The sequence below is a fragment of the Nanorana parkeri genome, unplaced genomic scaffold (assembly GCF_000935625.1).
Source record: "Nanorana parkeri isolate BGI_ZX_2015 unplaced genomic scaffold, ASM93562v1 scaffold13, whole genome shotgun sequence".
NCBI lineage: Eukaryota > Metazoa > Chordata > Amphibia > Anura > Dicroglossidae > Nanorana > Nanorana parkeri.
The window spans coordinates 506,372-523,444 of NW_017306281.1; the positions used below are offsets into that span (position 1 = coordinate 506,372).

General features: G+C 43.1%; 1 protein-coding gene across 3 annotated transcripts in view; it reads right to left on the bottom strand.

Moving 5' to 3' along the window:
* KDM2B (lysine demethylase 2B) overlaps nt 1-17,073 on the bottom strand; it is a 117,633-nt gene that overhangs the window by 25,734 nt on the left and 74,826 nt on the right. For all 3 annotated transcript variants that reach the window (XM_018557470.1, XM_018557479.1, XM_018557486.1), the window contains 4 exons: nt 10,485-10,709; nt 6,514-6,657; nt 3,032-3,118; nt 932-1,198 (listed from right to left, as the gene is read on the bottom strand). In XM_018557470.1, coding sequence (XP_018412972.1) covers nt 932-1,198; nt 3,032-3,118; nt 6,514-6,657; nt 10,485-10,709 — 723 coding nt within the window. The remainder of the gene's footprint in view (nt 1-931; nt 1,199-3,031; nt 3,119-6,513; nt 6,658-10,484; nt 10,710-17,073) is intronic.

Consider the following 17,073-nt stretch of genomic DNA (forward strand, 5'->3'; position numbering starts at 1 on the left):
TGGGTCATGTATAAACCAACATTTCTCACTACTTTAGACAAGTACTCACTACTACTACTACTACTTTAGACAAGTACAAGTTCTCACTACTTTTCTCCCCATTTATGTAGCGGAAGTGTATCTTTTTGCACTAACCATGACTCAGTAAAGTAGACAGGGTTTGGTAGGAAGGGAGTGTGGCTTCACGTAAAGGCAAAGCCCTTTTTTTGAGTAAAAATAATAAATGTGCACTTCTTCAGAAAAATAAAAAAAATGCAAATGTATTTATTTATGTTGCATTGGTGCCAGTAAAACCATTGCAACCTCCTGCAGACTCTTGCTCCCACCCATGTCTGTACCGAGGTACGGAGATTCACTAACACGGAAGGGAGGAAGACTGAATGGACTAGAAGTGCGGTGATGTCACTGAGAACTACAAGTCCTTCTTGCCGTGGTGGCTGATGGCACTTTTTGTTTTTCCATTCTGCCAACGCATGTGTGTATTGATGACGCAGCTGTATGGGCGAAGCCAAATAAAATGACAATGTTTGATCTTATTTAAGAGTCCAGCTCTACTACAAAAGCACCTAACATTTTTTTTAAAAAGCAGCCACTACTTCTAAGGACTGGCAACCCTACCCCTCTCCAAACTAGTCACATCTGACACTAAACATCAACACTACCATTAACGTCAGGGACTGGAGCATAACATCTGTACTGTTACATTTACATAAATGGAGTGCAGCAGCATATAGTATCATATGTCTGTAAGAGCCTGGCGTATGAAAGCCTGAGTCTGCCACTCTTATACAGGAGACTGAAAACACCTGAAGGGGTACAGCGAAATGCATGACAGCAGACATCACAGAATGACACAGCTTTTTAATGTCAGCGACCATTTAAAACCAATAACAACCAACCCTCATTAGTCAGCTTGTAATTTCCAACTCACCCTCTTCCTAACTGCTGGGTCTGAATTTTTTTCTAGAGGTCGTTTTCTCTTAAAGGGACCATCCTCTGGTTTTCGCTTTGCAATTCCCTCTAGGACCTTCTTTTTGGGCTGTTCCTCCACGTTCTGCCTGGGAGTTTCCTCTCTTTCTTTCTTCTTTACAAGTTCTGTTAGCTCTTTATTATCCCGATTCATCTTCTGCTCCTTAAGTAACGACCCAGGCAGATTGGAAGCATACTTAAATCCTGGACCTCTTTTTTGCTTGTAGACCAGAAAGGGTAAAAACAAGAAACCCTTTATATCTTATGCTTAAATGTAAAAGGTCACATGCTTTTTTTTTTTTTTTAAATAACCACCCCCCAAAAAAACACTCATAACAGTGAAATAACACATCTCACATTTCTTATATGAATTAAATAAACTGATGACACTGAGGAAATGATTGTTTAACACTGAACCACAGGCAAACATCTCAATATTTCCTGCCCCAAAATGTTTTAATTTTGTTCAGCCAGTCTTGTGACCCAGAAAATCCTGCCAGCTATGACAGCATAGTCACATCCTAGACCTCCCTGCAGAATACAATGCCATTACACTTGCAGATGGACAGTTAAGGAACAGAAGCTGTCGTCCAAGCTACCTCCAAGCTACAAAACCACTCCCCCATGGGAAAGCATTGAGTAGATGGAGAGGTGCCCGTACTCCTCTGTATTTACAGAGAGCACCCTAGTGCGACAACTCTGCTCCTCCATAGATAAAGTGCAGTGAGTGAGTGTTGTCACCCTAGGACAGGAAGTGTGTACTGACAGGATCAACATGTGAAAATAAAGAAAAATAAATAAATAAAATAAAGCAGCCATAACTTCTAAGGACTGATAACCCTACCCCTCTCCAAACTAGTCAAATCTGACTCTGAACATCAACACTACCATTAACACAGAGAAAACAACTATACAGTCAGGTTGGCAAACTCACTTTCTGTGCTTCAGTAAAGCAAAACAGCCTGCTCCCCTTTTTGCCTCCCAGTCTTTAATTGGGCAATGAAGGAGCAGCAGCAGGCCATCGAGGTAATCTCCCTCCTTTCTCCTTCCGTTTGCACATTCCTCAACAGAACATGTGTATGCAGAAGAGCCTGATTGGCTCCTAGCACTGACCCTCCCTCTTCAATTCTAAAGCTGCCCATACACCTTACGACCATCGCAAGACTTTTGTCTTGCGATGGTCGTATGCTTCACAGCAGGAGGCTGATATCTTGACAATATCAGAAACCTTCAACATTTTCATTTGTAATTATATTTCATTATTTTCACTATTTTGCATTACATTTATTGGTGATTTCAAACATTTGTCTGGAGCTCAGCTGTTACTCCAATTAGCACTTTGATGCTAAATGAGCAGAATAGAAATATAAATGCCCAAAATCATTTGCTCTATGCAAAAATAAAGTTATTTTGAAGGTTTCAGTGTCAGATGGCTGGATCTTATGTTTGGAATAGCCCCCGCTAGTACCACAGGGTGGAGACCAGCAGCAAAATACCCAGCAGGGCTGTATGTTGGGGTGCACAAGATTTCACTACTGAGGACTACTAATAGAATTCACATAGGTCTCATGTAGGTTTACTGCTGCCATGAGTAGATATCTGCTTGAACCTGAATATAACAGCAGTACCAGAGTTTTCTGCCCTACAACACATTTTATTTATTACTGGTATTTATATAGTGCCGACAACTTACTCGGCACTTATACTACACATTCACATTAGCCCCATGCCCTCAAGGAGCTTACAATCTAATTTCCCACACATACGAGGGACAATTTAGACGGAAGCCAATTAAATTTCCAGCATGTCTTTGGAGCGTGGGAGGAAACTGGAGTACCCAGAGTAAACCCACACAAGCACAGGGAGATGATGCAATATCTTTGCAGATAGTGTCCTGCCTGAGATACGAACCAGGGACCCCCAGTGCAGCAAGGCAGAAGTGCTAACCACTACGGCATTGTGCTGCCCCATAAGAGATTTACAGACATAAGCCCCTTTCCAAATATCCCGGGAGCCAGTCTTTCTCATGACATGGCCACATTTGCAGTAACCATATACTCACTTTCCCAGTTTTCCCAGCATGGTTGCATTTTGGACATTCCCAGCAGTTTGGAAGTTCATCATTCACCACACCATCAGATTCCTTTACCTGTAGAGAGATGCCATGGAAATGTTTTCTTAAGATGGTTTTGTGATTTGCATACAAGAGAGCTCAGGCAGAAGACAACCAGTAGTAATATTTGAAGTGTATATAAATCTCAACAATGAACAGTTATTTGCTTCCTTTTGGTCTGTTAAGTATACTTAAAAAATGCTTTAATATAATTACTTGGAAAGTGCAAAAAAACTAAACATGCTGACTGTGGCAGAAATTCAGAGCTGTCCTGTGACCTGTCCACACTTTGTGTCATCTCAAGGGGCCTAATTAGCCCTCTCGTCTCATTTTGGGACTACAAATCGATTAGTACTCATGCCGTGGAGATGAGACCCTATAGTTTAGCAAAAAAAGCCTATTGCAGAAATGTACAGCAGGTTTTTTTCGTTTGGTTTTTCTTTTCCCTGACATACTCTTTAAAATGCTTAAGCTTTGACACAATAAAGACACTGAACAATAGAAAATAAAATACTGTCAAAAATAAAGCAAAGTGACCTTGAAAGAAGAAAAAAAAATAATAGCTGCCATGTAAATAGGCTAAGACTTGGATGCAGGTTATCTGATCAATGACAATGTAAAACAATAAAGAATGGCCCATAAATTTTCTCCTGTGTTGTAGTAAGTTATTGGGATGGCTAGTATGCCAAACACTACCTATTAACAATCCAACTATGCTAAATCTGATCACCTTTAATGGCTACACGTAATTGTATGTTATCACACACCTACACTAGAGGTGCCATAGACCTGATAGGGCGGTCACGTGCAGGTATGGTCTGACTGCCCTCAGCTATTTTACCTGGGGTAAAACAGCATTTAGAACAGGGTTTTACCAACCTGTCTAATCTGTGTTCCCCTGACAGCAGCCGGCAAGTGCAAGTCTGTCTAACTAACCTGTATAAAATTGTTGCCCAATTCAACTATGTTATCTAAAAGGTACTGTGCTGACAGGCTTTGGGCTTTTGTCAATGTAGCTTGCTTTAAGATGCATTTGAGATCAGTTCGAGATCTTCAGAAATCATCCAGAATTAATTGCCGCTGCTTTTAACGTGCTTCTGACCTACATTTGACCTCCTAACTTGCATCAACCTACTTCAACCTGCATTTGCATTCCCATTGACTTGCATAGGAAAAAAAGCAGTTCTCACGCACACAAAAGCCCACGACCCAGGTCCTTAAAGGAGAACTATGAGATGAGTGATTTCCACTCACCTCATAGTTTTAGCCGACCTGTGACAATGAGACTGTCACAGGTCGGCTCAGTAGATCGGGAGGTGAGCGAACACACACCGGGTTCGCTCACCTCTCGATCCTGTCACGGCTCTCTGCCGTGACAGGGGGAGGGGCTGGATTCCCCTCTCCCCGCTCCGATCTGCCAGCGCTGACTGGCGGAACGGACGGGGGAGGGTAGAGCTGGCTCTGCCTCTAGATAGGCAGAGCCAGCTGTCACTCACGCAGCTGGGCGGATCCCGAAGTCGGGATCCGCTCCGGCTGCGGCGTCTCAGTATACCGAGCTTAGGGTAACGGGAGGACGCTAGTTTGTGTCCTTCCGTTACCCTAAGGAGAACTATGGGGAAAAACACTGACCCCATAGCTCTCCTTTAACATGAGCACAGAAATGTATGACAGTAGCAAGTATACATGACTACATTTCAAATTGTATCTATAGAAGCAGGATGGAGAGAAAACACCTATCCTGCCCCTTGCAGTTTTTGTCACTGTAGTCTTACATTAAGCAAAGAAAAAAAAAAACCCCATTATCTTGACAAAACAGCTGAAAACAAACCTCAAGCTCAGCACTATCATCTTCTGCATCACGAATGTCCTTTCATATGGCAGAAGTCATGATTACTGCATTATTTAGCTCTTTGTATCAGATAACTTGAAGCAGCAGAGCAGATGTTGGCACATGCATAAAAAGCTAATTATAGCTACAGAAAGCTATTTAACAAAATCTGCAAAGACTATTAAATGATGGAACTTAGCCAAATAAACAGCAATTGTGCTGCCAGAAAGAAAGGTTGATCAACCAGGAATTTTGTATTACCACATTAGAGAATATTATAAATGATGGTCTTGGTACAATAGCAGTGACATTAGTTATGAGGGTGCAGTTTCCTCCAACAGTTTTATTGTTAAGTGACAGGATGATGTGTGCTGAGAGATTTACTTTTAAGTCCTGATCTGCCTGTAGCCCATCCACTACTGATAATGAGACAAATACAAGTACGAGATGACTGCCAATAAATTCACTACTAGCATCAGTAAAAACATTCCTATAATAGATATTAGGACCAGGGAAATGTTTCTGGGCTGCATCACTAACTAGCTTATTACATCTTTAAAAGACAGAAACGGCATAAACTTTCTACTGCCCTAGCCTTCTACAGATTTTTAATGACCTGCTGCATACAGTATTCTTAGGCCTCAGGCACACAAGGCTTTAATGTCTGCCTGCGGATTCTTGCGGCAGAAATCACAGGTGGTTCGGGACAGTTGCTGCCGCTCAGCCTGTGCAAAGCAACGTTTGACAGGTTGACAGCGGCCGAAGCTGCCTGATGCTGTTCAGAGGAATTTGATGCCTTTAACCATAAGAAGAACGTCCTCTCATTGGTCTCCTCCCCTCTCTCTCTTACACAATTGCAGAATGTTAGGATAAACAGGTCGGAGGGATCCAGTGTCTGAATTGTCTAGGCAAAAAATACATCATCAGGCCATCCACTGCCTCCTGGGATGCGGATATCACACATACCAGGAGACAGTATTTCAGTGCAACATTTTACACATGCACAAACAGGCCACGGGTCTGCCAGGTCCCACAGATCTCGCACATGCGCAGGCACATGGTGGCTCTCTGCCAGTACCACAAAGTCTAGCAAAGACATGCAACATTTCTGCGCATGAGCAGGATATTGTCTCAAGATCGTGGCATGGGAGCAGAGAACTTCAGCTGCACGGAAGACAACACTGCACTCCATAGTATGTTTTTGGAGTTTTATTTTCTTATTTGCATACAGTTATTGGGGAGGTAAAATGTAATTTTATCTGGAAAGGATGAATCCTCTTTAATAATCCTAAATGTTACAGAAATATCTGTTTTGAACTGCAACTATTGTACTGTAGTTTGTATGTAACAGAAGGATTATTTTTGGAAGCAAATCAGTGGTAATCAGTTAATTACTCAGGCTGTATTTACGACAAACTTATAAAGCACAAAGTCATTTTGTTAATTTACAGACAAATCAAAAACTAATGTAAAATGTAGATGGAATCCAGATATAGTCAGTATATCCATGGAATGTAAAGCACTACAAACCAACTGAAACGTAGGATAATTAAGCTCTGGACATGTGTATAAAACCTAAGGACAACCTACTTACGTTACCTACCTTAAGGCATCCTGGATGGATTATTTCATTGCAGATGGAGCATTCCATCAACATGACATTAAACTTTGCTTCTTGGCCTTCCACACAGTCTTCCTTTCCTGCTTCTCCGCATACTAAACAAACAGCTGTATGAGGCAAAACTGGCTAAAAAAGCAAATAAAAGCAAAAATCAAAATTACATCTAAAAAAATTACATGACTATAATTTGAACTGTAAAGGGTCTGTGTACCCAATGCTACACGGATAAAAAGCTGAAAGCATTACTGCAACATGCATATGTGAACGGCCCCTCAAAGTTCACAATTGGGGCAGTGAAATCTCTGCTCCTCTGCCCTTTGTGTGGTGGCAGGGACCTGACAGCCTTCTCATGTAAATAAACAGCAGGTGCTGTTAGTTGCTAAACACTGACTGAAATCCAACTTCAGAGACTTTGTTGTGATCTGTGATGCTGAATCAGTCCACAGTACAACCAGCTAGAGAGCTCAGTGAAGGCTAGTTTTAAAGCGCTTTTACTGCTTGTTTCAATTATGTTAATACGTTAATTATCATAGTCTGGGCACAGATGCAATGTAATGTACATAACTGTATTAAATAACAGAGAAGGCTTAAAATGGGGTCAAATATAAATATTTCTTAATTAAGCCTGGATAGCTTTAATTATTTAAGACTGAATATTCTTTTAACGCTAGTAGGAAGCATTTATATTGCAGAAGAGACATACTATGATGCGTCTGCAATAAAACCTTCCTACCTTTCTGTTCAGCAACATCTTTAAAATGTACCATCATGCATGCGTAGCTCAGTGTACATTCTCAGTATGCCTGAAAATGCACATGCACGGGAGTCTCATCAACCCAAGCCAATTAAGGTGGCCAAAGATGGCAAACCCAGAAGAAGACCAAGCGAAGGTCACCAGGACTGGCAAAGGTCTTCACGGACATCACGTCATAAGAGGAGATGCAAGTATAATGGACTTTAGTTCGGCTTTAAATGTTACATATGTTGACAGTACATTGACAAATACCATTTTCTGTGGCCCATCAACAGACAGCACACTTAATACAACATCCCTCCTTTATATACGTCTCTTGATCTTGGAAAGGAACACAAAAAAAGTTCCTGTAGTTGTAGCCTGCCCTGTTTGTCTTCTGCAGGAAACCTCAGTAGCAACAAGGAGGTTCTAGAAACAAAACTGGGCAATGGGCCATATTTATCAATTGGTCAGTAGGAAAAACAGTATTTGTTGCCAACACTATGCAATAAAATTCCTTCATTCGCAGTGAATTATGGGGGATTGAGATGGTGAAGCTAACAGTTGCTAACATACAATTGTCAACAAGAAAATAGAGGAAATTTGTGAAGGCTGATGTTTGATGGATTGTTAAGGTAGTCAGACTGAAAGTTACTTTTACCATGTGCTGGTAATAAGAGAAGAAACATCCGTATTATGCCATTTGGCCTGGGCCAATTACATTTTAAAGTCTATTTTCACTTTTGAAGCCAAATTTGGATAACACCTATTTTATATTTATTAAATGTCCCAATTCACATAGCATACTCTATTTGAAAATTGCTGATTACCTTTTTACTTGCTGAAAAATCTTATTTAGTTCCCCCCTGGTATGTAATGTTAAGTAGGGGGCTGGGGAGTACATACATAATTAACCCTGTCTGTACTGTGCTGGTAGATCACCATTATCAGGTATAAACTAGATTTAAACACTTTCTGTCCTAAAAACTGACTGATTAGAGCCATACACCACCCAGATCAGCGTATTTCTTGAGTGGGTACGGTCAGGTGCTACTGATGAGACAGGAAAACTGTACAAATCATTTACAGGCTGACACTATCTGCAGATGATTGCATATAATCACTCATGGAACAGATGTATGCCCCTGGGCACGAACTGTCTGTGTCTGGGGGTGCACACCTGTCCCTAACTGCAGGTAATTGCCCCAGGAGCCATTACATGTGGACAGTGTCCACATGACACTGTGACAGTGTCAGCTTGTCATTGATTCGATGGGGCTTCTCAGATATATACTGACTGGCACTGTACGGCCCTAATAGCCAGTGTGAATGAGCCCTTTAAGATATCAAAGCTCAGGTGGTACATCTTATGTAAATGCACTTTAAAAAAAAACTGACCCACAAGTCTGTCCCTTATCTCCTTTACACTGTCATCTATTCTAAGTAATGGAAATTGCCCATAGAGCCCTATGTATACACCTTCATCAAAGAAACAACTAGAAAGGTAAGAAATATTTATAGTTATTTTTAGGTATGCTGTGTAAATGGGAAAACAAAAAACAAACAGAGTGGGGGGTTTCTTCGATTTTTTTCAATGGTATATGAGGTTTCCTAAATTTGACTGCAAAAGTGGAAAAACACTTTAATACTGAACACCTGTTAACTAAAATGTACATTTGGGTGTCATTTTCCCTACTAATGCTCATTTAGTCTAGGGGGATATGACATAGAAGTATACTTACGTTATTCCTCCTGCCATGAAATGTAGGTGCGCCCTTGAAGCCCTTACATACAATGCAGGACTGCTGGTCCACACGACTAGATAAGAAAAGCGGCTTTGTGAGACTGGTTGTTAATACTGGCGGGGAGGAAGAGTGCAGGAGCAAGAAATAAATTAAAAGGAGAACTATGGGGTCAGTGTTTTTCCCCATAGTTCTCCTTAGGGTAACGGGAGGACACAAACTAGCGTCCTCCCGTTACCCTAAGCTCAGTATACCGCGAGCTACAGCTCGCGGTATACTGAGACGCCGGAGCGGATCCCGACTTAGACGTCGGGATCCGCCCAGCTGCGTGAGTGACAGCTGGCTCTGCCTATCTAGAGGCAGAGCCAGCTGTACCCGTCCCCTCCCCCGTCCGTTCCGCCAGTCAGCGCTGGCAGATCGGAGCGGGGAGAGGGGAATCCAGCCCCTCCCCGTCACAGGATCGAGAGGTGAGCGAACCCGGTATGTGTTCGCTCACCTCCCGATCTACTGAGCCGACCTGTGACAGTCTCATTGTCACAGGTCGGCTAGAACTATGAGGTGAGTGGAAATCACTCATCTCATAGTTCTCCTTTAAATATTCCTTTCCAGTTTATCCCCTTAGACTAAACAAATCTCATCATACGAGAGGGGGCACCCAAATCTTTTAAAAAGCTGACCAGAGTTCAGCTTTAAGGAAACATGTTATAGGGGGAATATGAAAGCTTCCCTTGCTGACCTCCTTCTGAAGATACTATTTACCTAAACCGACGTTTACCTTTAAGGAAACAAAAATGGGGAATATGGGCAATATGAAGGCTTCCCTTGCTGACCTTCTTCTGAAGATACTATTTGCCTGACTGCAATAGTTTGAGGCATTAAACAGAAATAAGATTGCAAGTCGGAGTAGTCCGAGTGCCTAATATGCATACTTAATACAGGTCAACTACTCAGAAGTACTGAAAACATACAATTCCTTTCATGCACTGTTACTTTGAACAGGTTATTGAAGGCCCTCACTGGATATTCTAAGCGGTCACATGAAAAAATAGTCCATGCATGCCACTCTATTATACAGGACTAACCCATTTATTGCCAGATCATGGGCACTGAAATACACCATATATCAACGTTGCACTTTGCAGATTACCTGAAGCAGGGAAAGTTAGGCTCGAAATGTCCTGGGAATAATTGCTGGATCTATGATCTGGTAACAAATGGACTAGTTCTGTGGAACAGAATGATATTTGGGGGATATTTTCTCATGTGACTAACGGCCAAGGAGCTGGCATTTTTTAAGGAAGTAATGCAATAGTGCACTCCATAATTCATCAGTACAGGCTTCCTTTTAAAAGAAATCAAAGTCACTGCATATGAGAAAGTAAGAGAAAAGGAACGGGGGGTCAAATATAATCTGCACACACACACACACACACACACACACATATTTAGCATCCATAAACAGCACAGGAGATACCTACAGCTATGCACTGCCTCATTATACATGACTGTTTCATCCTCCCTGGTCCACCAAACTTCTTCATGTCTTTGCAAAAGTGACATTCTCCACACTCTGTACGTAAACATGCTTCGCACTTGCGACACCGCGTCCGTCTCCGGCGGGCACCAGCGCTGGTCCTGTTAGTAGATAATTTAACTGCGGGAGATGTGGCAAGTTTCCCTTTTGGTCTTCCCACTGCTCTGTTCTGTACAAGAAAAAGAAAATGATTTTCAGTTACTTCAATGAGATTTACGAGACGTCCAGCTCTACAGGTTCCTCTTTAGCAAAATAAAGCTTTAAGTCAAAAAGTGTTCACTCTTCAGCAACCCTGACAAAGCATACTTTTACTCTCACACAGAGACACATAAATGTAATGATTGGTAATAAAGGAGGAAAACCAAACTAAAGGTAACTAATATATCACTGGGTACAATTCACTTATAACCATGCAGGAATTTGACCTTGTACAGTAAGATGATCAGGTAGATAAGCGACAACCCACAGGACCTCTTGGATACATTGACAGAGATCAAAATAAATCTCCGTCCTAGAAAAAAAACTGTCATTTTTTAAGATTTATCCTATTTACTCTGGATACACAAACAGAATAAGCATCATTTGGGAAGACCAAAGTCATGAGTGAATTCAATGGATTCAGCACCGTAGCTCCCCCTTCTGGCCTCAAGATCAGGCCACCCTCTTCCCTTGAGAACAGGCCCTCTTGTAAGTCCATTATACATAAAACCTTGTTAAAAGGAGAACTGAACTTCAAGTAGAGTTATCCTTTAAATAACTGCCCTCCCCCACCAAATCCTACAATCACTTGCAGATCTTCACTCTTGGGGCTCCTGGGAACTGTGTCCACCTAATTAAAGTCTCCTGGCCGGGCTACACATGCACAGTAGAATCCCTATCATGTCTCTGCAAAGGTTGTAACCATTAGTTCCAATGGTCGATGGCCTTTCCGATGTACAGTTATCCCTCAATTGCCGTAATTGAAGTGCCACTGAAACCAAAACATTTTTTCTAGTTCTGGATAGAGTGTGGAGGGATTAGAACACCTGTCAGGGTTTTATTGCTGTCGGTGTCACAGTCAGGGACATTCACCCTCTCTACATGTCCTGTGACCAGTCTCACTGAAAATGAAAGAAAATCTCAAATTTTGGTTCATCATTAGAACAGGGATAGATGGGAAATCTACCAGTGGGAACACTAGTTCTGGTGACCCTGCTGACCACCAGAGATTTTCCTCACTTTTGATGTTTTTCCTCTCAATTCCTACTGTGCCTATCGGACAGGAAGTGAAAGGAAATCTTCCCAAAAGCAACACAGAAGGCAAAAACGATTGCCGACAGTTTTACTCTATGCAAAACTACAAGCAGAAAACAACAAACCTGGGACATTCCAATATGTACTGTACATTAGTATAAATGTATGTCCGTCATCCCAGTAAATTGTTGTGGTGATGTTTAAAGCCAATGGCAATAGAAAAGTATGATGAACCCTACAACAGGACAAATGTGGGATTTTATTTTAAACACCCCAAAAGTGTTGATTCAGGCAGCAATGGAGAGCAATGTTTTCAGAACAAGCGATTATGAATTGTAGGTCGTGTAAGGTTCTATAAATGAAGTACAACTTTGCTTTTGAAGCAGAACTCTGGTTAACAATTGTATTAACCCTTGTAGTGGGGCACCCCCGCACTGTAAGGGTTAAGGGGGGCTCATTTTTGTCCAAGTGAAAAAATTACAAAGTTATACTCACCCGATCCTCAGACACAGATCCTTCCTCTTCCACTGCAGCAGTCTAAGGACCCTGAGTCATCGCGTTCTATACACAGTGTATAGGACGTGAAGACGCCAAGGGACACATCATCACTGGAGCGGTGGAGGAGACAGGCAGGAGGTGCTCTTTAATAGCCACCCAGCTTTGAGGTTCAGGAGAGTAGAACTGTTATTTTTGCACCCAGACCAAAATGAGTACTTAACCCTTGCAGTGTGGGAGTAGCCCCAGCCCCACTGCAAGGGCTAAGAAAAGTTTTACTCAGAGTTCCTCTTTTTCCTAATGCTATATCCAGTCATGAAGACCCTCACAGAACACAGCTGTAAATGTGCTGATCTTACACATGAAAATCTGACTGTGTGTGGCCAGCTGGGTTGCATATACTTCCTTAGTTTGACAAAAGGGGGAAGTATCCAGTTTAAAATTACTCTGCAGTTCTTATATATGACCCTTCTGTAAATAAGTAAAAAGCAATGATCTGATGTAAACACTTCTGGATGACATCACTTGTTTCTAGTTACTTCACAATAATTCACTTGATTACATTTTAGAGGTGCAATAACACACGTTATGTCGCAAGCGCATTGCTTTAATGCATCAAATGTCCGACAACATCAGACATGCCACCAAATATTTTAAGGCAGCGCTCTGCAACACATGTGCATTGCCTTAGTGCATTGGAGTACCTTTCATAGATCTATGTGGGCCCGCCTTGTTTCCTACATGCCTTCTGATTTAAAAAAATTGGCAGTGAAATGATGTGAAGGAATTTAAACCTGTAGACGTAGACATGAGACATAAAACTAAGCAGTAGAAACAAATGGAAATCAAGCAGGTTCAGCAGAAGGTTGAATTGAGTTATTGGCACAAATTGAATGTTAAGAGGCCGTTCTTAGACTGTGGAACAGTTCAGCTATCAAATGCAGTGACAGCACACACACCATATGGGTGAACAAGATGAATCTTCAATTATTACAATCCAGCTCAAGACAATGGAGCCGATTTACTAAATCGTGAGCAAAAAAAAATAGCAAAAGTCAACCAATCGGGTCTTGCAAATCTGCTAACAGAGACAGAACAGCAATTGATTCCTGCAACGAACTGCGCTTTTCCACACTGCAATTGGACTGAATGGGGGGCGATTTAATATATTTTCAGTGATGCATTCTTGGTGGTATTGCTGTAATATGGAGTCTACCTCCAAATTTATGTAACCCATGTGACACTTTTGGAGATAGTTCCGGCCCATGTGACAAAGTCATTAGCTCTTATTTGCAATACTTTTATACTATGTTCCTAAGGCTGCGACTAATTCATTAAGGAATACCACGAGCTCAGATTTAAATTTGAAAACAAAGTGCACATTTGCGGTGGGAAAATGAAAGACCCCAATGAGGTGCTTACTATGTATGTATGCTCCTGCATTAGGTTAAAGGTCTAATGGTCACTCATCTCAACACTGTATGTGCCAAACATCCGGCGCTGAAACTTAGCCCCAGCTCTAGTACAGCGCATACAGTGAAGGACATTGGGTCGCTTGCAGCCCCCCTTGTCCGTTCAGACATCGATTTGTACTCTTTTCACAGAAAATGTGTTCTGTGATTGGACAAGAGAAGATTGTGACAGTCACCTCTCCCATTCACAGAACGCGTCACGGAGGTGAGAATCTTCTAAAGCAGCCGTATTCAAACCATGGAGCTATTGTGGAACTACAAGTCCCATGAGGCATTGCAAGACTCGTACAGCGACAGGCATGACTCCCAGAGGCAGATGCATGATGGGATTTTTAGTTTCATTACAGCTTGAGGACCAAAGTTCGCCCACCCCTGTTCTAAAGGGTGTCTTTTTGAATTTGAGGTAATGCGTTTTACTTTGCTTCTAAAGAACTAAAAATATATGTAAAAATCATTAAAATCATATAAACTATAACATTTTAAATGTCATTTCAAATATCATCTACAGCATTTTCAATAAAGTAATAACTGACCCTGTCATCCTTCAACAGGAATATCTTATTATATGGTAACAACGTTCTTCATCCTTCTACAGGAATATCTTATTATATGGTAACAACGTTCTTCATCCTTCTACAGGAATATCTTATTATACGGTAACAACGTTCTTCATCCTTCTACAGGAATATCTTATTATATGGTAACAACGTTCTTCATCCTTCCACAGGAATATCTTATTATACAGTAACAACGTTCTTCATCCTTCTACAGGAATATCTTGTGATATGGTAACAACGTTCTACAGGAATATCTTATTATCTGGTAACAGTGTTCTTCATCCTTCTACAGGAATATCTTGGTATATGGTAACAACGTTCTGTCCCTGTATCCTAATTACCCTCTTGCATTGTCACATGTGTCTAGGTACTAAAATAACAAAGTTATACTCACCCGAAGCTCCGAGCTGGCTAGCTAGAGCGATCCCTCCAGCCTGTCACCTCCTCCCCTGCAGCATTGGAATATTCATCAGCATCCTCACATCTATACACTGTGTATGGAACTTGATGATTTACGGGACTTTAGACTGCTGCATTGGAGGGGCAGTGAGGCTGGAAGGACAGTTCTAAGACAGCGGCAGCACCAGGGAGGGTGTCACCCTGTGCAGCCGTGGTGCATGTGTTATGATGTCCGTGGTGTGACGTCATTACGCATGAGTGGTGAGGTACTTCACTGCTGGCAGCCATCTTGGTGGTGGACACCGGCAAAGAGAGGAGGGGATATTGACCTGGTAGTATCAGGTATGCCGCTGGGTCGCCTGCCCCCCTTGGCATGCTGTTGGGCTCTTGGTCCATGACCGAGCCCAACTTTTAAGAGGGGATGACATCAAAATGACTGTCAGTCATTTTGGTGTCGCCCGGTGCGAGTCACTCCCCCCTTGTGACACCACTAATCTAAGAACAAGCCAGCTCCTCAGTCCAGGTTATAATAACTTTTTTTTTTAATACTTAGACAAAAAATGAGCACCTGACCCCTTGCAGTTCAGGGGTAGCCACACTGCAAGGAGTAAAGAACCCCCCCTGGAGTTCTCCTTTAAATCACTCTGGGTTTACGTCTATTTTAAAGCTTTCCTTTTCTACCCTCTACTAATGAGACCCTTGTGATGCATAAGTCACCATGGCAATGGGGTAACATCCAGTTGCCATAGGCAACAGCCCCAGTTTCCAGGGATCCTCCCCCAGTGTGAATCTCTACATCCTGCCCATTACACATGTGTGCTGTACAATGCCAGGAACCAGAAGTTCATGTGGGGCCCTAAAGTTCCCAGTAGAAGAAGTCATCAGCCTGCCTAGTGTCAGGGGGATCAAGGGAGACATGTTCTGATCTCATCCAGCATTATGTAAAGGTTCATGACTCCATGTGTAAGGCTGATACAATGTGACAGTAAAGTGTTACCTGGAGCTCATGTAATATTCATGTAGAGGATGATGGAGCCTGCCCGTGTGCCATTAATCCATATACAATGATCAGGAAGAAAGCTCTTTGCTGGAACGATCGCAGATGTTATCGTTCGCTGCTGTTCTGCACGGATTAATAGCCCGATGCAGCGATCGTTAATTGCTCCTGCTAAGTCCCTCCCCCACCTCCACAGCAATTTCTACTATAAGCCCGTTTCCTGCACCGTTTTCTATACAGCGATGGGGAACTTTAACCGGGCTCCCCCCTCCCCGGACACCGACCTGATCCTGCTCCGAGTCGTATTCCTCATCATCGTTGCTCAGGGAGAGGGCCATGTCTCTTCATCCGGGCCCAGTGTGACATAGATCAGGGGACACTGCAGACTCAGCCAGCACGGCTAGTAGAAGGAGGAGGGCTGAAGGAACACACTGCTCGCACAAAGGGGAGGAGGGGTGCTGTGCTCATCATTATTCATGAGATCAGCCCAGGAAAGGGTTTGCCACCTGCCGATCACCAATCAGCGCCCTGGGCTTCACACCGGAGCTGCCAGGAGAGAGGAAAGGCAGCTATGTGCACAAGGGAAAGCGAGCGTGCTGCGATGAACGGAGCTTCTAGAACCAGGCACGGCCGGAGACCATGACCGTCATCATCCCATTGTATGATCGGGCGACATGCGGGACTAGCCAAAGTGCCACTCACTAGCCGACTATGACTGTCATCCCATTGTGTGATCGGGCGGCATCCAGGACCATCCACAGTGCCACCCACTGCCGGACCCTGACTGTCATCCCATTGCATAAGCGGGCGGCATCCGGCACCATCCACAGTGCCACCCACTGCCCGACCATGACTAACATTCTATTTTATGATCGGGCGGCATCCAAGACCATCCCCAGTGCCACCCACTGCCCGACCATGACTAACATTCTATTGTATGATCGGGCGGCATCCAAGACCATCCCTAGTGCCACCCGCTGCCCGACCATGACTGTCACCCTATTGTATGATCGGGAGGTCCCGGATCACCCACTGTCCGACCATGACTGTCACCCTATTGTATGATCGGGAGGTGCCGGGATCACCCACTGTGCCACTCACTGCCCGACCATGACTGTCACCCTAGTGTATAGCAAGGCAGCATCAAGAACTCACTGCCTGATCCTATCTGTCATCCATTGTTTGGCCAGGCACTCAGTCAGTAGGGATCATTCTGCATTCCACCTCCTGCCCGACTCTACCTGTCGGGTAGAGTCGGCAAGTGGCAAGAAGGGATCGTCCAGCATTCCACTTACTACTCCGACACCCGGTCACCCTACTGCATGGTCAGACAGCATTCAGGGTCATCTAGTGTGCCACTTACTGCCCCGACCCCGTCAC